The sequence below is a fragment of the Hemiscyllium ocellatum genome, chromosome 30 (genome assembly GCF_020745735.1).
Source record: "Hemiscyllium ocellatum isolate sHemOce1 chromosome 30, sHemOce1.pat.X.cur, whole genome shotgun sequence".
Classification (NCBI taxonomy): Eukaryota; Metazoa; Chordata; class Chondrichthyes; order Orectolobiformes; family Hemiscylliidae; genus Hemiscyllium; species Hemiscyllium ocellatum.
The window spans coordinates 28,307,582-28,330,895 of NC_083430.1; the positions used below are offsets into that span (position 1 = coordinate 28,307,582).

Genomic DNA, 23,314 nt, shown 5'->3' on the forward strand with positions numbered 1-23,314 from the left:
TGTCATGTTTAACCAATCAATCGACATAAAATGAGCTATCAACTTGGAGTTTATTGAATATCAATTCCTTTAGCTAGTTCTGCAAATGATTACAGATGGAAAACAAACAGCACTTTGTGCAATAGTTAACTAAAATTGTTTTGACTGCACAGTATTCTACAGTGTCTCAAAGTAGATAATACAAACCATTTAAAATTATTCATATTATTTTGCTTCATTGGCTTTTTGTGAAGCAAACCTGTAACATAGGTAGAGGTCAATGACAAGGTGCCATCATGATCATAAAGTCTTGAGTAGTTATGTTTATTCATTAATTGTAGGTACAATGTCTTTGCTTGGCAAGTTTTAAATATTATAAATGTATTTAACTTGAATGCTGATTTGTTCATAGAAGCACTTAGCACTTATTTTTCTATTAACCTCTAATTCCATGTAAACATCATTTGGAAGTTCATTCCTTCATGATGTAAGTGCAGGTTACTGCATTATTAAAATGTTTTAATCTTGTAAAAAGATTAAAGTTGTAGAGAGTGAAACTGAGCCTTTTGCATTATACTTGATTTCCTTTTTATGTTCATTGCTACTGTAGGTTTGCATATCATCCACATGAAAAAAAATGAATAAATCTGGGTATTAAAGTTTGAAACTTAAAATATATTGTTGATCACCTGCAGCCCTTGGCTTTTTCTGATTTGCTAATGGGCTAAGTTTCAGTTCTTTCCAACGACATTTCAGTATAAGTGTAAAAATGGCTGAAGTCTAACTTGGTTTAGCTAGTCTTAAGTAGTCCGATTTAATGAGGATTTGGTACAGTACTTTAATGGCATTTGCATGTGAATTATTGTGAGGATTATAAGATTTGTGTTTTAAAGCTGTAATACACCCAAAAGGTGCAATACTTAGATTGCAAAACCCATTAATGCTTAATCCCTACAAAATTATAATGCATTTCAGCCTGTCAAGTTCTTAGTGAGGTATACCAAATGAAGGTCTGATGCTTCCACTGAACTGCTATTTTGTCTGGGAAATAAAAGGCGTTTTTTTTTATTATTATTCATTCGTAAGATGAGGGTGTCGATGGCTAAGCCGCCATTTATTGTCTCCCCCTAATTACCCAGAGGGCATTTGAGAGTCAACCACATTGCTGTTGGTTTGGAGTCACATGTAGACCAGACCAAGTATGGATGGCAGTTTCCTTTCTTAAAGGGCATTAGTGAATCAGACGGGGTTTTCTGACAATTGACAATGGATTCGTGGTCGCATTATATTCTTCAATTTTAAAACAAAACGGAAATTAATTCAAATTTTATCATCTGCTATGATGGGATTCAAACTCAGGTTCCCAGAACACAGCCAGGGTTTCTGCGTTTAATAGTCCAGTGATAATACTGTAAGTCAATCATCTCCCCTATATGTCATGTACATTACATGTCAACTTCTAGTAACCAGTTCCAGCAAAATTTAAGATTAAATGGAGAACAATATGTTTAAGATAGGAACTGGGATTTATGACTGGAATCTCTTGGTGTGAAAGAAGGAGAAGAAATGAGCCCACATAATGGATTCAATAAACATCTTTTGAAATAATGAACCAAATTTGAGTACAGTTATATGTTTAATTACTTGGCATGTATTTTATAAGTTTTTCTGTTTTCTCAATTCCAGTATCCAATTTCCATAAGGGTAATTCCAAAAGAATAGGTGGTTCAGTTAGTAATTGTACCACAAGACAGAAACATAAATGGTGCATTTAGAATTGTTGGGAGTGAATGTATTGTCCTGTGGTTTATGTAATTCATCTTCGAAGCACAAAGCTTGTGAGTCAGACCTGTAAGGTTAAACCTGCATCATTTGACCTTTATAAAGATATCAAAATTTTCAGTATTTAATTAAAAAAAGACTTCAGCATTATTAGATGAATGACTTTATCATTGGTTCACATTGTCATTTGTTAATTGGTTAACTAATAATGCTGAGATTATATCATTGAAGACAGAGGATGCTTGGAGTATGCAGAAGCACTGTTACCTGAAGTAAAATAAGACAAAGCGGAACTTCAGTCCTAATTTTGTAATCCAGTTGACGGCTCTGGTCACGCATTGCTCTCCATCCTGATCTTAGCTGCAGGCAAAATACATTTACCAGAAAGATGAATAAGGTCAACCCATGAATTTCATTTCATGGTTTGAATAATATTGTTTTGGGCTCTGTTTCAAAATTGAAGACATCTTGGTGTTAATAAATGTATGGTAATAAACTGAATTTGAACCGCTAGTAGCTATTATATGAATAGAAGGAAAAAAGGAAAGATTTGCACCTTTTTCAGGACAACAGGATTTCCCAGAGAGCTTTGCCATTTAGCAAATACTATTAAAGTGCAATTACCATTGTAATGTATAAAATTTGCAGCCAATTTGCACATAGTAAGCTCCCCCAACCATCAATATGATAACTGCATAACTTGATTTAATATGAATGATTAATGATTCCAAAATAGCTTGAATATTTTGAATACTTCTGAGAGATTTTTCTCCACATTCTGTTTTTAGGATAAATGGATTCTTGGTTTAACATTTTGCCTAAAAGATGGCATCTTCACGAGTGCAGCACTCCTCCCTCAGCCTTGCTGACATGATTCAGCCACAACTGATACAAGTGCATAATGTATGTTTTCATTAACTGAGGGACTTTCAAGTTGGGTGTCTTTTTTTTTAGTGTTCAAGGTATCATGACTCCAACTACATCTGCAAGATGCAACAGCTACTTTATAATGAATAGAATGATCTTCTGCTGAATGCAACTACTTTATTTCTGAAAATCTTGTACATTGATTTTTGTTATTCAGTAATTGAAATTTCTAATATTTTAAACCAAGGATGCAGAATTTAAACAAAGAAAGTCTTTTTTTGCCTGCAGCTGTATTTCAGTCAATTGAATTGAAATTGTGTAGTCTAGGTTTGTGCAATGGGTCTGGTTACTGCTGATGATGCTGCATCTTGGTTATTTTCCAACATTATCAAACTGAATCCCAGGAAAGAAACTTCAATGTTTCTTACTCAACAATAGATATGGGAATGATTTATAGCAGTGATCTAGTGGAAAGTTAGAAATGTCATTTTAATTAGTGGACTTCTGATTGTGGAGACCGTTAGGGATAATGCAGCCATATGATTATCCCAAAGTAATTGAATAGCCAGTAGAGCTGGAGAGTGATTGACTTTTATTCCATTAAAAAAATGAAAAAGTGTTGTTTCACAGAATTTACAGAAATTTCTTTGAAAATAAAGAAATGTTTCTTAAAAAGAACTTTCAATACCTTGGTGAAAATTTTGCAACATCAATGAAGGAATTTTTTAAAATATGGATTAGAAGTTTTTAATTATTTCCTTTCAGTTTTACTCATCCAGTGCAATTGTGTCACTTCCTTTTTGAAGGATTTATTTAGAAAAATAAAAAGTAACATTTATACAGTGCCTTCTCAATTTTGGGATGCCCAAAGTGCTTTATAGCCAGTGATATGCTTGGAGTTGTGGCAAACTTGTAGGAAGCACAACACCCAAGTTGAGTGCAGCAAAGTTCAAAAATGGCACACAGATAAACCTTTTGAAATAAGTTTTTACTTGTAGTATTGGTTGAAGGATCAGTGTCATTTTGAACTGGGAAAAGTCCTTCTCCTTGATTGAAATCTTTGCCTGTCTGAGAGGGCAGATGGAGTTTCAGAAGTTAACTTCTGTTAATTGGTGCCTTGTTGGCCACCACAATGCATGTGTGGTTGTCCATGTGCAACCAGTCTTAATGATCTTAATGTAATTTCAAGGTTATTCAGTCCAACCAATTTATTTTGGTGACATAGCCCATGTTTTGTAAATTTGGTGTTTTTTTGCCTTTCCACACAATGGAGACTTTTCAAAAATTTCAGTGTGTAACAAATGCAGTATGACAGACTTATTTGTGATCTGAATAGAAAGGTGTGCTCTGTTTTTGAATAGGCTTTTTATGACCTTTCATGGATTACACTATGTGGTATCCCATTGTTTCCTTGTTTGTTTATCGGATCCAGTGTAATGCAAGACTGGTGTGGTTGCTGATGTACCAGGTCGTACTCCAATTCCTAGTACTGACGTTAGACAAACATATTTTTAAATTAAGTTGTCTGTCCTTCAGTCAAGATTACAATGCTACAAGTTGTAAAATGTTTTACTCGTAGAATCAAGGTTTCCAATTGCTAGTCTATTGAAATTTACCTTATTGACATTGTAAATATATTAAGATTCTTTATGATCAGAGCCAATTTTAACTTAGCTCATTTGCACAAGTGATTTCCAAGTTTTGCCAATTGTCAGACGTTGCAGAGCCTGTGCATATGAAATATACTGTCATAGTTATACAGTTTCAAAGAGGCCCTTCAGCCTATTAAGACTGCACTAATTTTTTAAAAATTACCTGTCTTCACTTCCCACTTTCCAGATTTGACCCATAGTCTTCAATGTTATGAAATTTTAAGTGCTCATCCACGTACACTTTTAAAGCCTGTTGTTTTGTGACTCAACTACCCTCCCGTGCAGTGTATTCCACATTGCAACCATCCTCTGGGTGCAAATGTTTTCCTCTAATCCTCCTGTCTTTCATCTTAAAAAATGCCCCTCGTTATTGATGCTTCAAATAAAGAATCCAACTGGTTCCGTCTGCTCTGTCCATGTCCATGACAAGCTTATACATGTCAATTAGGTCACCCCTCAACTTTCTTTGTGTTAAGGGAAACAACCTGAGTCTATTGCACCTTATTTCATTGCTGAACCATTCCAACCCAAACAAAATCCTAGTGAATCTCCTCTGCACCCCATTGAGTGTGATCATTTCTGCACAGAGGACCGTGGCTGTATTCCAACCCAAGTTTTGCACAGCTCCAACATAACTCCCATAATCTGTGCCATGACTGATCAAGCTAAGTGTCTGACACAGCTTATTAATCTGTCCTGCTGCCTTCAGAGATCTGTGGATGACCACCCCAAGATCCCTCTATTCTTCTGAGCTTTATAGTATCCTGCCACTAATTGAATACTCCCTCGTCTTGTTATTTCTTTCAGAGTACTTCATGTCACACTTACCATGGTTAAACTCCATCTGCCATTGATTTACTAACCTGATTAATCCATCTATATCTTCCTGTAACCCAAGATCACCTTCCTCACCTTGAGAGAGAGGAGAGTGGGTCTAAGACTAGTATTTTCACTCTTTAAAAAGAGCCATTATGATGGTAGGAATGCATCACTAGCTAAAGTGAACTGGCAAATGAGAATAACTCAGGGCATTGATGAGAACATATCTGGAGTACAACATACACTATTCGCTTCTTTGTTCAAGGAAGAATAGAACTATGTTGGAAACACTCCAGAGAAAAGTTCACTAGACTAATACCTGGAATGGGGGAGTTGTCTTTAGGAAAGGTTGGACAGGCTCGTGTGTGTCTGTTGGAGTGAGGAGTGGCAATTTGAAATATACAAAATCCTAAGTGACTCTGGATAAGGATTGATGTGGAAAGGTTGTTTCCTCTTGTGGGACAATATAGAACGAAGGGGCACCATTTTAAAAATTAGCGGTTGGCCCTTTAAGGCAGAGATGAGGAAGGTTTTTGTGAGTCATGAGTCATAGTCATACAGCATGGAAACTGATCCTTTAGTTCAACATGTCTGCGCTGACAAGACATCCCAATCTGATCTAGTCCCACTTGCCCGGATTTGCTCCATATCCTCTGAACCCTTCATTTTCATATACTCTTCTGATGCCTTTTAAATGTTGTAATTGTACTTGCCTTCAGCACTTCCTCTGGCAGCTCGTTCCATCCATACACCACCCTCTGCATGAAAACGTTGCCCCTCAGGTCCCTTTTAAATCTTTCCTCTCTGACCTTAAACCTATGCCCTCTAGTTTTGGACTCTGCTAACTTCGGAAAAAGACCTAGGTTAACTCTATCCAAGCCCCTTGTGATTTTACAAACTTCTATAAGGTCACTCCTTGGTCTCCAACACTCCAGGGAGAAAAGTCACATCCTATTCAGCCTCTCTGGGCAACGTCCTTGTAAATCTCTTTTGCACCCTCTCAAATTTCACAACATCGTTCCTATAGCATGGAGACCTGAATTGTATGCAGCATTCTAATTGGGTCTCACCAATGTCCTGTACACTTGCAACATGGCATCCCAATTCCTATACTCCGTATACTGACCACTGAAGGCAAGTATGCCAAATGCTTTCTTCACCTCCCTGTTTACCTGCGACTCCTGCACTCCGAGGTCTTTTGTTTGGCAGGACTCCCTAGGGCCCTGCCATTTACAGTATAAGTCCTGCCCTGGTTTGCCTTGCCAAAATGCAACACTTCGCATTCATCCAAATTAACCGCCATCTGTTACCCCTTGGCTCATTTGTCCATCTGATCAAGGTCCTGTTATACTCTGAGATAACCTTCACCACGTCATCTATTTTGGTGTCACCTGCAAAGTTAGGAACCAGAACTCCTCTCTTCATCTCAAAATCGCCATGGAACTCTTTCTCAAAAGCCGATGGAAGAGGTCCTGGAACCTTTTTAAGACAGAGGGAGATAAATCCATGATATGGAGTGAAAGGTTATTGAAATTAGTTTGTAATGTCGTATAATTAGATCAACATAATCTTATTAAATTGCAGAGCAGACTTGAAAGGCTGAGTTGCAGATTCCCCTCTCCTAATCTGTATGTTCATGGTAATCGGCTACTTTTTCTTTCAAAAAGCGAAGATTGATCAGAAAGTTCATAACTTTGGATAAAATTATGAGAAGCCTAATCATAGATGAGAAGAGTCTGTTCCCATTGCAGAAGCTCTCGAACTGGAGGGCATCACTTTAAGGTGATGTCAGAATAATTAATGAAAATGTTCATAAAGTTTTGGTTTGAGTATGGAATTCTTTCGCCTGGGAATTTGATCATGACTGTTTGAAACATCCCAGCGAAAGGGAGAGAATTTGCAGGCTTTAAGGATGGTGCAGAAGAGTGGAATTCACTGAGATATTTTTGTTTTGGACACAGGGGAAAATAATTAAATGCCATGAGCACTGCCTTAGTTAAACTTTTTGACAGTGGCCTTCCCTTCCAACATTTCACTGTTAAAAGCAGAAGGGAAGAAAAAAAAAATTTTTTAAAGCTACTTGGTATTGATGCGCCTTACAAAATTCAGATACATTGTGTGCACAAGCATGAACAATAAAATTCAGCCGACAACATCATTCCGACAAATATCATTGTTATACCCATAGGCAAAACCTTTGGGAGAAGCTGAGGTCTTGAAATAAAGCTAAAAGACAAAAAAAGAGAACTCGAATGATTTCTGCATTTAACTATGCATTTTTTCCCAATTGTTTTAAACATTAGAAATTCAAAAAGTATTTCATGATATTTGTTGGCATCTGGTGATTAGGCTGTGCAAGCTGGTGGCTGGATCGGGCAGTTGGTGAGCTGTTTCTGTATGTTTTCCACTTATAAATAAAGCTATGATAAATGGGAATTAGCAGTGTCCTGTTTTGAAGCAGTTTTATTGGTTTATCCACACTGTTTGAGTTGATTTGTTCTGATGTGAATTATACATTGAATTTATACAAGGGAATAAGTGCAAAAGAATCTCACATAATCTTGCATTTCTTGGTGGGTAGTAGGTTTCCTTTACGTTATCCAATAGAAAAATATGACTTATCTTCAGTGTTTCAATGATCCGTTGGGTATAGCTGTAAACACAACTTCTGACGATCCAACTGATGTTTTTCTTCAGCTGTAGTAACATAAATGATTTACTTATTTCCAACATTCTGTGGTGGCTTTATAATCCTACTGTACCACTGAGCGAAATGTTCTTGTTTAATATTTGTGCAATCTTTCTCATTATGGGAATTATTTTATCTTGTGTACAATTGATGAGGAATTACAATCAGTCGTACTTAATGTGATTACTGTTACAAAATTAAATACTATATTTTGACAATGTGACAAACATAGCAAGTACCAGACTATTGCTACATTGAAATTTGACTTGTTTTTTTTCTCTCTCTACAGGCAGTTGTCTTCAATAATATTGTAGCCATGGATAGGAGGTTGGAAAGTTTCCTTGTCCCTGTGACCTCTTCTGTAAAAATTGGAATTTTACTTCGTTGGACATGTGTTTCGAATCTTAAGTTCCTGTTGTATGGCTGCTTTTGTCTGACCACATTGAATTCATTTACTAGTAAGTTATATCATTCCATCAAATCGTCAGCTTTAATTGCAAAGCAAGCACTTTTCTGCCAGAATCTTAATTCAACCCAGTTTACATTGTATGACCTATTAGACTTTGTAGTATTCAGTAATTTCTTGGTGGTACTTACATTTTTCAACCTGTGATTCCGACTTAATAATAATTTTAGAATTGTTATTTGAAGGATATTTGAAGAAAAAAATGCTTTTGCTCTTTTAAGGAAAGGCTATGGAAAATAACTGGCAGTAACACATACTGGTCTTTATGGTTAGTGCATATGCTGGTCTCTTGCATATATTCATATCCCCCAATTTTTATTGTTCAAATATTTGTATTTATTCCTCTTGCGTCTTAGCATTTCTTAGTTGAATTGAGCCAGTGTATTGTTAAACTGCTTCCAGCACTCTGCCGTTGCTGTTATGTTGTTCAATAGCTGTGTGAACCCGTTAAGAGACTTGGTCAATATGGCAAATGTATAGTATACGGCACATGAAATGTCTAAAATGATATTTAAGTAACAAGTGGACACTTCTGCATAAAATGAATGTTAAAGCTGCATTTGTATAACTTGCAGTTGGATCCTGGAGTTCTTTAACTGTGTTACATTGGAAGCTGTGTAATTCATTGCATAAGCCTGTAGAAGTGAAATTTGAAATCAGGAACCTTAGAAATGGAACAACTTTTTATTTTATTTATACTGATATGGAAATTGATTTGAAAATATTGGAATGGCTTTAGAAAAACCAACTTCTGTCGACTTTTGAGTCTTGGGTTTAGTAATGTGAGGGCCTGATATATGCTCTGGGATTTACATTTGGTATGTACAAGTATTCTTTTATTATTGGCTTGTGTCATTTCAATATCATTATTTGTCAGTGTGTTTCTCCTACCTGAAATTATTCAAAAGCTCATCTGTTTCCAGTGGGGAAGACAGCTGGGTGCATCCTCTTCATGCAGTTCAACTAAGATGATGACATTGGGTTCTGTTCTAAATACCACATTTGCTGATTGGGAAGTGTGCTAGTTATTAAACTTCCCAGTTCCTGATAATTCAGTTCAAAACTGTAAACATGAGACAAACCAAAGATCAAGTTTCAGGTCTTAGCAAATTAAGTATGTCGTGTTCATAATACATTTTGTTCTGAGTTTTGAATACATTGTCAGTAATCTTTTGGCTCAGCATTAAATTAGGGCAAGTGAGAAAAGAAATCATTTGAGTGGTAGTTTATGTTTTTTAAGTTGTTGATATTTGTAGTTTTGATTTCCATTATCAGTTGTTAAAAACTTGATTTGTTTTGTGTGTCGTGTATTTTTTAAGCAAAGCTATCCATCCACTTATGAAAGGACTTTTAATCCTTTAAAAGTATTACTTGTAAAGAAACTCATTCAACACTTATATAATTTTTCTTACTATGAAAATTAATTTATTTTATTAAACCTTAGCCATTACGTGTATATAATTGGTCTACTTTCGTTTGTGATTGCCATTGTTGAATTAAACAGCATTTTCTCAATTTTATAATTGAGATTTATTAAATTTATGTTTTTAGGCATTTGGCTGGTGTGCATGAAAGCAAAATATGCTATTTGAGCTGTAGTAACGTAAACTTAATTTAAACAAAGGGGGTGGTGATACTCTGTTAGCCTTTTTTGTTAGGAACTATATTTCACTTTAATTTTATGTCTTTGATGTATTCAGTTTAGTCTTGACCTTTTTTTGCCTTCCAATTTCAGTCTGCCCACTGGTTAGGAATACTTTGTAGATAATAAGAAGAATGCTCTTTTGGAGCTTTGGAGCATTCATGATTTTATGTTTTGAAGTGTCTTTCCAAGTGACCATTTTTCATGTGTGTAAGGAGACGATGAATATTTGTAGGCAGTTTACCTTGAACCACAGTCCTATTTTAATGCAAATGCATGCATGATTGTACAGACACACTGTTACTTCCCAACCCCCACCTTTGCTGTCTCCCTGGAACTTTGGACTTGAACATTGACATTTGTTGCTAAGCATTTTAGTGTAAGTATCTGTTGCCTTGTTTTAACTCCAGTGTCAACACTAGCAATATCTAATTAACTGACTGAATCATGTATATAATGTTTGAGGATCAGTCTTGACACGTTTACTGTCACTTGCTGGTTGCCAGCTGTCAGAATGTTGTCTGCATAGAGTACAGAGCTGAGAAAATTATACTGGATTAACTCTTTGACTCCTAAATCTCAGAATAGTCTATGTTTCAAGCGTATAAGCCATAAACTCTGGAATTTATGCATTGAAAAATAAACTAATATAACTGGAGTTTGTTCAAATGTCATATCCGGAACATTCAAGGTATAATGTTTATTAAATGACTAATACTATTTTCAGTGGTATGCTTCAGTCCTGGTCAATTGTAACTTGTCAGTTTCGAGCACAGCAGTCTTTAGTGAGAAATTGATTTTGTGGTCTAAATTGTGGAAAAAAAAACGTTACGGGTATATTTTAAGAAATGATCCATTGAATAGTTTGCTGAATTTAGTCTTTGGGAATTAACAGTTAGAAATGAAAAGAGAAGTTATTCACTTTGTTTTGAGTATCCCAATTTTATTTGCCTTGCTCGAAATCAATTTATGTTTTCGAGAAAATATTTATCTACTCAGGAGTAAAACAAATATCATACGTGCACATATTTTTCATATTTTCTGACCCACAATCTATGACTATGAAAAACCTGGAAGGTAACATTTGTCTGGGATTTGAAGCGTCTTCTCTCTGAACACAGATTTTAGTGTTGTATCTGAGCTGAAGACTCAGTCAGTCAGTTCAACTGAACAATATTAATCCTTCACAATTGTTCTGTAACATTTTTTTTACTGTGAATGAATGTCATTGTTTTTCAAGTTTAAAATTTCACAGTACAATTGCACATTGATTTATATTCAAAGCTGTAGGATGGTGCAATGTATTCAGGTCAGCCTGTACCCTGAGGCAATTTAGTCAACTGACTGCATGCACTGGGAGGCAAGTTACACTGATAGAATGTAACTAGCTTGATATTTATTGGTTGTTTAAAGAATGCATTGCAGAAATGTTAATGTATCAGAACATAGAACATTACAGCGCAGTACAGGCCCTTCGGCACTCGATGTTGTGCCGAACTGTGGAACCAATCTGAAGCCCATCTAACCTACACTATTCCACTATGCTGTATATATTTGTCCAATGACCATTAAATGCCCTTAAAGTTGGCAAGTCTATAACTGTGGCAGGCAGGCATGGAATTGTAGACACACGACTGATCAACACTTAAAATAACTGAAAAAGTATGAGTGGGAAGCTGTGTTGCATTTGGAATTTCAAAAGGCAATAAACAAGGTGCCATGCAAACTATTTATCCTAAGATAAGAACTGATGGTGCTGGAGGTAGTATTTTGGGGTGGTTAGAGGACTGGCTAATGGGCAGGAGACACGAGTTTGGGGTTAAAAGGTTCTTTTTCAGATTAGCAACCTGTAACCAGTAGAGTTCAACATGAGTCATGTGGGACCACAACTATTTAAAATATATAATCATTATTCAAAGGAGCAAAGTAAATGTAACTAAGTCTGCAGACAATACACAGTGTTGGAAAGGCAAGTTTTAAGAGATGCATGCAGTTTTCAGAGAGACATTTGATAGGTGAAGTAAGTGGGCAGAAAGTTGGCATATGGAGTGTAATGTCAAAAATCTGCAGTTCATTTTGAAAGGAAAACCAAAAGAGGCACAGACAGATGTTTCTGCAGCCAGCAGCAAAATATCAGAATGATGTGTTGCCTCCCTGGTGCCAGTAAGGTGGGGAGGGTGGGATCCAAGGACATAGTGAGGAAAGAGGTCAATTTGAGACTGGTACAGTTGAGAAAAGAAGCAAATCAAACAGTCACGGGTAAAACAGAAAACAAGGTAGGACTGATAAATGCGGTTTAATTTATTTCATGGCAAGGGGTCTAACAGGGAAGGCCAATGAGCTCAGGACATGGTTAGGAATATGGGACTGGGATATCATAGAAATTACAGAAACATGGCTCGGGGGTGGACAGGACTGGCAGTGTAATGTTCCAGAATACAAATGCTACAGGAAGGACAGAAAGGGAGGCAAGAGAGGAGGGGGAGTGGCATTTTTAACCTAAGGGGCAACTTTTTCACGAAGATGGTGGTGCGTGGCGGAATGAGTTGCCAGAGGAAGTAGTGGAGGCTAGTACAAGTGCAACATTCAAAAGGCATTTGGATGGGTATATGAATAGGAAGGGTTTGGAAGGATATGGGCTGGGTGCTGGCAGGTGGGACCAGATTGGGTTGAGATATCTGGTCGGCATGGATGAGTTGGACCGAAGGTATGTTTCCATGCTGTACATCTCTGACTCCATAACACAGTTATTTAAATGAAAAACTGGAGAAAACTGCCACACAGAGGAACTTTGAGGTGCATGTGCATAAAACAGAAAGCTAGTACATAGGTGCAGCAGGTAATTGGCAAGAGAAATGGAATGTTGGCCTTTAGTTCAAGGTGGTTGGAATATAAGAGTAGGGAAGTTGTAGTGCAACTGTACAAAGTGCTGGTGAGACTGCAGCCAGAATACTGTGTATAGTTTTGGTCCCCTTATTTAAGCAAAAATAATATTTCATTGGAGGCTATTTGAAGAATGTTTGCAAGGCTGATCACCTGTACAGAGGAATCCGATTGAGACTCTGCTCATTGGAATTTATCCATGATGTGGAGGTGCCGGTGTTGGACTGGGGTGGACAAAGTTTGAAAAATTACACAACACCAGGTTATGGTCCAACAGGTTTATTTGGAAGTACTGCCTTTCAGAGTGCTGCTCCTTCATCAGGTCACTAGTGGGGCAGGGCCATAAAACACAGAATTTGTAGCAAAAGATCACATGTCACGCAGTTAAAACGATATATTGAACAAAAGTAGATAGCAATCTAAGTCTTTCATCTTGTAGAATGGGTTGCAGGTTTCTGTTCAGTAATATATAAAGCCCACAACTACTTTCAAGTCACATACTCGAGATAATTTTAAGGTTTTATTTAAAGAGTGACATCTCAGCTCAGGCAATGCATTAAAGATATGAAATTAGAGTCTGGCTTGAATCAGACTGGTTCTAATTCCAAAGTCGGAATTTATGAAATGTTATATGGATTGACTGCCTGCAGGGTTGTGTGCTTTTTTGAGCACAAATAGAATATGTCTGCAAATATGATTCTGCAAATGCAAATTCACCCCATAGACTGAGATGTGTGCGCGTGCGCATGTGAGGGGAAGAGAGGGAGACATAATCATCAGTGACATGAAAACTCTCTCTAAACTCTGACAGGAAGAGCACATCACTCTACAAAAGGCCATCTTTGCTCCTTCACAATCTACAGATCCAGAAAATAGCATTGTCTTATTGTTGTTTAAAAAAAGACTGCTCCAGGCTAACTTAATACTTATGGCTTATATTTTTAAAATTTAATCAAGAGACAGATCTAAATAAAACATATAATCAAGAAAGAACCCACTCTGCTCACTATTGTAGATTTACAGCAAGACTTTAAAACTATGCACTTATCTGTTCCTATGCTGTGAGCTCTCCCACATAGTTTTTGGGGCCAAAGGGATCAAAGAGCACGGGGAGAAAGCTGGAACAGGGAAATGAGTTGAATGATTGGCTATATGACTGTAGGACATAGGAGCAGAAATTAGGCCATTCTGCCCATCAAGTCAGCCCCGCCATTCAATCATGGCTGATCAGTTTCACAACTCCATTCTCCTGCTTTCTCTCTGTAACCCTTGATCCCCTTGATACTCAAGAACCTATCTACCTTCTGTGGCACTGAATTCCAGAGATTCACCACGCTGGCTGAAGAAGCTTTTCCTTATCTCTGTTCTAAAAGGTCCTCCATTTACGCTAAGGCTGTACCTTCAGGTTCTAGTCTCTCCTATCAATGAAAACATCTTCCCAATATCTAATCCGTCCAGGCTATTCAGTATTCTGTATGTTTCAATTAAATCCTCCCTTATCCTTCTAAACCCCATCGAGTATAAACCCAGAGTCCTCAAATGTCCCTCATATGTTCAGCTTTTCATTCCTGGGATCATTCTCATGAGTCTCCTCTGAACACGTTCCAGGTCCAGTACATCCTTCTGATTCGAGTCTCGAAAGTACATCCCTGCTTTTACATTCTAGTACTCTCAAAATAAGTGCCATCATTGCATTTGCCTTCCTAACTACCGATTCAACCTGCAAGTTTACCTTGAGAAAATCCTGGACTAGAACTCTCAAGTCTCTTTGCACTTCAGACTTCTGAATTTTCTTCCCATTTGGAATTGCCACATTGACTGTTTTCTCCTGACCAAAGTGCATGACCTCACACTTACCCACATTGTACTTCATCAGCCACTTCGTTGCCCAGTCTCCTAATCTGTCCAAATCCTTCTGCAGCCTCCCCTCCTCCTCAATGCTATCTGTCCCTCTACCTATCTTTGTATCATCTGCAAACCTGAATGCCCTCAGTTCCTTCATTTAAATCATTAACGTATAAAGTGAAAAGCTGTGGTCCCAACCCAGAGTCTTGCAGAACATCACTTGTCCCTGGCTGCCATCCTGAGAATGATCTTTTTATGCCCACTCTCTGCTTTCTGCCAGACAGCCAAGCTTCTGTCTATGCTAGCATCTTGCCCCTAGCACCATGGGGCCTTATCTTATTCAGTAGCCCCCTGTGTGTAACCTTGTCAAAAGCCACCTTGAAGTCCAGGTAGATAACATCATCTATTGGCTCTCCTGGGTCTAACCTGCTCATTATTTCCCCAAAGGATTCTAACAGATTTATCAGGCTTGACTTCCCCTTGATGAAACCATGCTGACTTTGCCCTGTTTTATCAGACACTTCCCAAGTATTCAGAAATCTCATCCTTCACAATGGATTCCAGGATCTTACCCACAGGGTTATCTAATTAGTCTGTAATATTCCATCTTCGGCTAAATTGCCTTTTTAAACAGGGGTGTCACGTTAATAATTTTCCAGTCCTCTGGGATTCTTGAAAGATCACCACTAACTCCACTGTCTCTTTAGCTACCTCCCTTTGAAGTCTAGAATGCAGTCCATCTGGTCCAGGTGACTTACCATTTTCAGAGCTTTCAGTTTTTCTAACACCTTCTCTCTGGTGATTGCCACCATACTCAGCTCTGTTCCCTCACTTTCTTGAATTTTTGGGATAGTACTCATGTTTTCCACCGTGAAAATTGATGTGAAATAATGATTCAGTTCCTCAGCCATTTCCTTGTTCCCAACATCTATCTCTACAGCGTCATTTTTCAGCAGCCCAATGTCCACTTTTCCCTCTCTTTTGCACTTTATATATCTGAAAAATCTCTTATAGTCTTCCTTTATGTTACTGGTTAGCTTACCCTCATATTTAATTTTCTCCCTCCTTACTCCTTTTTTTTGTTGCTCTCATTTGCTCTTTGTAAGCTTCCCAACCCTCTGGTTTCCTACTGCCCTTTGCCACATTATATGCTTTCTCTTTTGCCCTTATGCTATCCTCAACTTCCCCAGTCAGCCATGGTTGCCTCATCCTTCCTCTACCATGCTTCTTTTTCCTCAGAATGAATTTCTGCTATGTCTCCTAAATTACTCCCAGAAACTCCTGCCATTGCTGTGCCACTGTCTTTTCTGCTAGGCTCCTTTGCCAGTCAATTCTACCCATTTCCTTCCTCATGTATCTGTAGTTGCCTTTATTCAGGTGTAATACCGTTACCTCTGATTCTACCTTATTGCTTTCAAATTGCAGGGTAAATTCAATCATATTATGATCACTACCTCCTAATGGCTCCTTCACCTTAAGGTCCCTTATCAAGTCTGTTTCATTGCACACCACTAAATTCAGTATTGCCTGTTCCCTACTTGGCTCCTCCACAAGCTGTTCCAAAAAGCCACCTCATAGATATTCCACAAATTCCTTTTCTTGCAATCCACTACCAACCTGATTTTCCCAGTTCACCTGCATATTGAAATCCCCATGATCACTGTAACTTTGCCTTTCCTACATATCTTTTCTATCTCTTGCTGCATCTTGTGCCCCAGCTCCTGACCACTGTTTGGAGGCCTGTACTTAACTCCAGCTATGTTTTTTTTTAAACCTTTGCAGTTCCTCAATTCTACCCACACAGATTATACAATATCTGACCCTATTTAATTTCTTACTATTGACTACTATTGATGTAATGCCCGCCATGTCACACCTGCCAATTTCGATCTGCGCCACAAGCTCATTTACCTTCTTCCTTTATAATGCAATCATCCTATGGTCATGTTGAATGGTAGAGGAGGCTGAAAGGGCCAAATGGCCTATTTCTGCTCTTATTACCTGCTTCTTTGTGACCATTCACAGTAAATACTGCAAGATGCAACATATCGACACCTGTTTTTGGTTTAATTATATGATACTTTCCGTCTTTCAGGACCGGCAGGGAAGAAGGAATTTTTGTTGACTTTGAACGTATATCACTACCATAAATTTGAGATGTGACTGTGCACGTTTACCTTATAGGATATGGCAGCATAGTGATTATGCTATTGTCTTATTAATCCATGAACTGAACAAATGATCGAAGGGCATGAGTTCAGATCCCACCATGCAACTGGGCAATTGAGTTCAATTAACCATTTAAATCTGCAGTGAAACTTGAGTTTTGTTGTCGAACCCATCTGGTTTGTCTTCCACGAGCAAAGAAATTCTACATTTTTGGCCTTGGACTCCAGAACCACAGTGGTATGGTGGCCCTTTGCTGTCCTCCTAAGATGGTCCAGCCAAGCCACTCAGTTGTTTACAGAAAGTTTCCTCAGATCTATGAGGCCTTTCATCTCCACTTGACCAGGGTACCAGGAACTCCAGTTGTACGTCATTAACATCATGTCATATTCCTTTATACTGCATTGAGCTGTGAACAGTCTCCTATACTTCTGTCACCAAGATGGGAATGTTACTGTGTTAAAATGAGACATGTGCTGGACAATCTGAATGATCTCTGATGAAATATGACCTGCTAGTTGACATGCTTGGTAAGTCTATGCTAGTTAATCTGAAACTTGCAAACATATTATGTATAAACAGGAATTCAAATGCACCCGAAGGAGTAGCCAGGAGAAGATCTGTCAGAAAAAATTATTGGGAGTTCAGATGTTAATCTGTTGGAATTGACAGATGACTGCGCCACACTAAGTGCCTGATCTGTATTCATGGTTGTTTAATTTCTCTTTTTTTTGGTGCAGTTCTTCATTTGTGAATTTTTTTTTAAACATGACGTCAGGTAGGAACTCTGCCCTCACTAGGGCAATTCTGCCTATCCTCGTATCTGTGACAAAATTGGCTGTGTAGTCTTATATCGACTAGCAATCCATCATTCTGGAGCCACTTAATCGCAGTTATACACTATGTGATGGTGCAATGAAATATATGTCCATTCTAGCCCAAAAATGAAGAACTGATGTCTACTCATGTCTTGTCTCAAGGAATGTCTAAGAGTCAGGCCTGAGAGAATCAGTCACGTAGAGTTAAGTGTTGAAATTCACGTCAGTTCCTGGAGCTTGAAAATATGTCAGCATTTATCTTTCTTGAATTCGATGTTCTACTTGTCCTGCTTTCCAACCTTTTAGCTTGCTTCCCTTCCTTGCCATTTTGCTGCCTGGCTCCTTTCTTGACAGTCCTCTCATGGATAGAGTTGGTGAGAGGAAAGTAGTGAACAGACACGGTAACATCAAGCAGGAGGGCCAAATAACAAGCAGTGAGCAGGAATGTTGGAGAGGAAATTGGCGACTGGAAGGCTTGGGAAAGATATATTTTGTTTTTAAAATGCAAGCAGGATAGCAAAAGTTTTAGGGGAGAGTGGTATGAGCAAGAAGGATGTAACAAGGTCCAGAAGGGATAACTCTTTCCTGCTGGAGTTTCCTGTCTCTGTTTTGCTTCATAACGTTAAACCTGTATATCTTGAATTTTCCCTCTTTCACTATAATGTTCCCATCATGAGGCAGTGTTTTGAAAGGGTTTAGAGAGGGAACTGACTAGTCAGTCAGTGAACTGGACTCTAATTGAAATAATTGATAAGATACGGAGTTAGTAAGTGTGTTTCTAGTCCATTTGTTACCACTGATCTCCTCCTTCTACAGCTAGTTACGTAGAATTACTGAAGGAAAATTGATCTCTAAGACTTTGAACATATTAGAAACAAAGGAACTTCTGTGGAGATTGAGATGTTTTGGATTCGTAGCCCAGATCTCCAAATAACCTCAGCAAAATCCATTATGTTATCTTGCGAAACATTTTTAACTCAGGATACTTTCAAATCAAGGGTAACAGTAATTTATTTATGACGGCTATATTTTGGTTTTATATGTTGTATTTTCATTCTTGCTGACCTTTTAAAATTCAGTAATTAAATAATTTTCTATTAGTGTTGAACTTTTTAACTGTTCTTGCTTAGGAAGTTGAGATAAAATGATTGTATATTACCAAAGATTCTATGGATTCCCAGGTAAAACATTTGCCTGTTATAAATCATCCAAACTCTCACCCCAACAACAAAGATTCTGACACGTCCCTGGTCCCAAACCCAAAAGGAACATGAGAGAAAGTTGTTGCAAAAAAAATACTGTAATTGGAGAAGGTAGCTGTTGTGTGATGAAATTCTGTATATTGTTTTCAAGCTCATAAGCCTTTGTGCCAAGAACACGACACAAAACAAATGTTGGCGTCGTTTGAGTCTGCTGACGTGGCAAAAATCAAAATAGCATTAGATAGAATTACATTAAACGACTTCAGTTGACCACCCAGCATAACTAATCATGACATAAAGAAATTACTGAGCTATTTTCCTATTCACTCACAGATGTTTTAAGTTTTAAAAAAAAGTAAATTAATTGAGAAGCATAAAAGTTGCATTTTCCACATTTTCCAGCAATAACAAATGCAAATCTCCTTGGCTATTTGTATTTTGAACCTGTCAAAGTGAAACAAAATATGTTTTAATTTTAGCCATTGCCAACAATTTAACCTTGCTGAAGAATACTTAAACAAAATTCAAAACAAAGCTCCTCTCTATTATAATAGTATAGTAGTTGAAGTACTGAACCTGACGCTAGAAGTCAACTTCAAACGCCACAGTGGTAACTTTAAAATTGAGCTCAGTAAATCTGGTAACTTTTGGATTAGCCTATTACCATGTTGATGATTGGGAATAGTATTCTTCCCTCCTTTTGCATACCTATGATAAATTTTGAAAATATGTTTATACTACTTGTGGTTCAGATCTGCACTTGACCTTGATATTGATGCAGAGTAGACAGTATTCTGTGTTTGGATGGAAAAAACGTCAATCTGTCCAAATCTCTGTCTATTCCAGATGTAATTGATTGCTGTTCTTTGTGCATCAGATCTTGCGTAACTCCTTCCTGTGTTTGCTAACTATGTTCCCACCCCATCTGGTTAGCTTCTAGTGTTTATCTCACCATCTGCATCAAACATGAAAGTTAATTGGAATAATTCCCTGTCAGAGTAAACATTTGTGCAGCATAGAGGGCCCAACCTAAACTTTAAAGAGGTGTTGTTTCAAAGTTTTTCTATTTGACAATGCATTAACATTCAAATTGACATTCTGATCTTTTCCAACAAAAAAGGAGGCTTATGTATCAACCCTCGGACTTGTTGAACAGGATGTTGTGTTTAATTTTGCTCAGGTAATTCGTGCAGCCGGAGAGACAGTTTAGGCAGTCTGAAACCAGTTTTTGGTAGGTGTTGGAGTAAGTCTATGATTGTGCAAATTGGCAATTAGATCAGAAGTATTGACTTGGTGTAGTACAGAAAGCTGTAATGCTTGGAATGGTCTGAAAATTCAGATAAATTTAGTTGCGCATGATCTTGTATTTTGGATCTGTCTTATTTAAGTTTAGATTAATTGGTTTTGGTTATTACTGGTTCAGTCCTAAATTGAAGAACCAAAATCTCATGGATTTAAACCCTCTGTGGTGCACCATGCCATTCCTAAAGAACAAAAAAAGCTTGCAACCTTGTGCAGAAAGTGAGGCAAAGAACTTTGTGCACTCCTGAATTAATGTCTGTGCTGATTTAGACTTACAGTGTGGAAACAGGCCCTTCGGCCCAACAAGTCCACACCGACCCGCCGAAGCGCAACCCACCCATAGCCCTACATTTACCCCTTACCTAACACTACGGGCAATTTAGCATGGCCAATTCACCTGACCCGCACATCTTTGGACTGTGGGAGGAAACCGGAGCACCCGGAGGAAACCCACGCAGACACTGGGAGAACGTGCAAACTCCACACAGTCAGTCGCCTGAGTCGGGAATTGAACCCAGGTCTGACAGGTGCTGTGAGGCAGCAGTGCTAACCACTGTGCCACCGTGATTTGTCAGAATGCTCACGCTTTGTGTGCAAAAACTCGTTTTGGGGGGGCAAAAGAGTTTTTTTTTCAGTAGAGGAGCTGGAAGGAAACTGGGAGATTATAAAAGGTGAGTTTGCATATTGGGTTGCTGAACAGCTATGAATATTTTAAATAAATGAACTTGCAGCCAGATAAGGTGCATTTGAATTCCTCTATGATAAAAATTTTATCAGTTCAAGTGGGCACTGAGAAGATAAATGTTACTTCTGTTTTTGAAGTATGAGCGGCAGTGGGCCATGAATTTGTCCTCCAGTGTTGTGAGGCTAAACCTTTACAAGATAAAAACATTGAGCATCTGAATTCAAACTGAACAATAGATCATGTCCATTTTAGCTAGAGAGTCTGTGTTTCAGTGTGCGATAAAATTTGATAGGAACAAGGCAGTAGGAATAGTGTATTTGGATTTAAAGAACGCCTTCATAGAATTCAACCAGAAAGGCAAGAATTAAAGACATAAGTCAAAATGTTTTTTATGAATATATAGTTGACCAATAGAATCCAGAGGGTTGTAAATATAGAGGTTTTAAATTTTCTTTGACAGAAGATTAGAAGGGGTGGGATGGAAGGAGAAGAATGGTGGTGGGGGCTGGGCTGGTGGTGATCTTTTTCGCGACTTCATAGATGAACAATCTGGCTTGAGCAAAATGGCTCAGTTTGAAGCAGATTCAAAGCTCACGAAGATGATAGACTGCAATGCTGAACAGAAAAAGTTACATGAATATGCATGGAAATCAGTCAAATTAAATTGCATTTGCCTCCTATGAGGAGAGATACAGAATCTTTCACATAGAATAAAAATATGTAGGAAGTGTTTCTCAAATAGATAGAAACAATGTAACACAGGAAAGACGTCCAGAAACTTGGGTAAATTGAAGCTATTGCAAGCTTATTTTTGATCAGTAAAGCAAATCAGATTTTAGGGCGTCTTAAAAGGACGATATTAAGCTGAAATAGTTAATCCATTGAGTCCAAAGGTGATTAGTGCATATACAGTTATAGATCAAGTAGATTGGCGGTGTTTGTGCAGTGTGTCCAGGGAGCTTTTCTAACTCAGTATGTAGATTGTCCGACCAGAGGGGAGGCCATATTGGATTTGGTACTTGGTAACGAACCGGGGCAAGTGATGGGCTTGTAAGTGGGTGAGCATTTTGGTGATGGTGACCACAATTCCGTGACTTTCACCTTGGTTATGGAGAGAGATAGGTGCGTGCAACAGGGTAGGTTTTACAAATGGGGGATGGGTAAATACGATGCTGCAAGACAGGATCTGAGGAGCATAAGTTGGGAACATAGGCTGTCAGGGAAGGATGTCGTTGAAATGTGGAACTTTTTCAAGGAACAGATACGACGTGTCCTTGATATGTATGTACCTGTCAGGCAGGAAAGAGATGGTTGACGAGGGAGGTTAAATGTCTAGTAAAGAGGAAGAAGGAGGCTTACATAAGGATGAGGAAACAAGGTTCAGACAGAGCGTTGGAGGGATACAGGATAGCCAGGAGGGAGCTGAAGAAAGGGATTAGGAGAGCTAAGAGAGGGCATTAAAAACCTTTGGCGGGTAGGATCAAGGATAACTCCAAGGCCTTTTATGAGTATGTGAGAAACATGAGAATGACGAGAACGAAGGTAGGTCCAATCAAGGACAGTAGTGGGAGACTGTGTGTTGAGTCGGAAGAGATAGGAGAGGTCTTGAATGAGTACTTTTCTTCAGTATTTATAAATGAGAGGGACCGTGTTGTTGAAGAGGAGAGTATGAAACGGATTGGGAAGCTAGAGGAGATAGTTGTTAGGAAGGAAATATGTTGGGCATTTTGAAAAACTTGAGGATAGACAAGTCCCCCGGGCCTGACGGGATATATCCTAGGATTATGTGGGAAGCAAGAGAGGAAATTACAGAGCCGTTGTAAATGATCTTTTCGTCTTCACTGTCAACGGGGGGTGGTACCAGGGGACTGGAGAGTGGCGAATGTTGTGCCCTGTTCAAAAAAGAAAATTAGGGATAACCCCGGGGGTTACAGGCCAGTTAGTCTTTCTTCGGTGGTAGGCAAAGTAATGGAAAGGGTACTGAGGGATAGGATTTATGAGTATCTGGAAAGACACTGCTTGATTAGGGACAGACAGCATGGACTTGTGAGGGGTAGGTCTTGCCTTACAAGTCTTATTGAATTCTTTGAGGAGGTGACCAAGCATGTGGATGAGGGTAGAGCAGTGGATGTAGTGTACATGGATTTTAGTAAGGCATTTGATAGGGTTCCCCATGGTAGGCTTATGCGGAAAGTCAGGAGGCATGGGATAGTGGGAAATTTGGCCAGTTGGATAGAGAACTGGCTAACCGGTCGAAGTCAGAGAGTGATGGTAGATGATAAATATTCATCCTGGAGCCCGGTTACAAGTGGAGTTCCGCAGGGATCAGTTCTGGGTCTTCTGCTGTTTGTAATTTTTATTAATGACTTGGAAGAGGGAGTCGAAGGGTGGGTCAGTAAATGTGCAGACGATACAAAAATTGGTGGAGTTGTGGATAGTGAGGAGGACTAATGTCAGCTGCAAAAGGACTTCGATATGATGCAGAACTGGGCTGAGGAGTGGCAGATGGAGTTCATC

The 23,314-nt window shown here is 38.4% G+C and overlaps 1 protein-coding gene across 4 annotated transcripts in view; it reads left to right on the top strand.

Moving 5' to 3' along the window:
* LOC132829960 (dyslexia-associated protein KIAA0319-like protein) overlaps positions 1-23,314 on the top strand; it is a 109,488-nt gene that overhangs the window by 1,808 nt on the left and 84,366 nt on the right. For 3 of the 4 annotated variants that reach the window (XM_060847389.1, XM_060847390.1, XM_060847392.1), the window contains exon 2: positions 8,078-8,246. In XM_060847389.1, coding sequence (XP_060703372.1) covers positions 8,105-8,246 — 142 coding nt within the window. In that variant the 5' untranslated portion in view covers positions 8,078-8,104. Of the gene's footprint in view, positions 1-8,077; positions 8,247-19,919; positions 19,991-23,314 lie in introns of those variants that run through there. The other variant, XM_060847391.1, reaches the window with a different exon arrangement.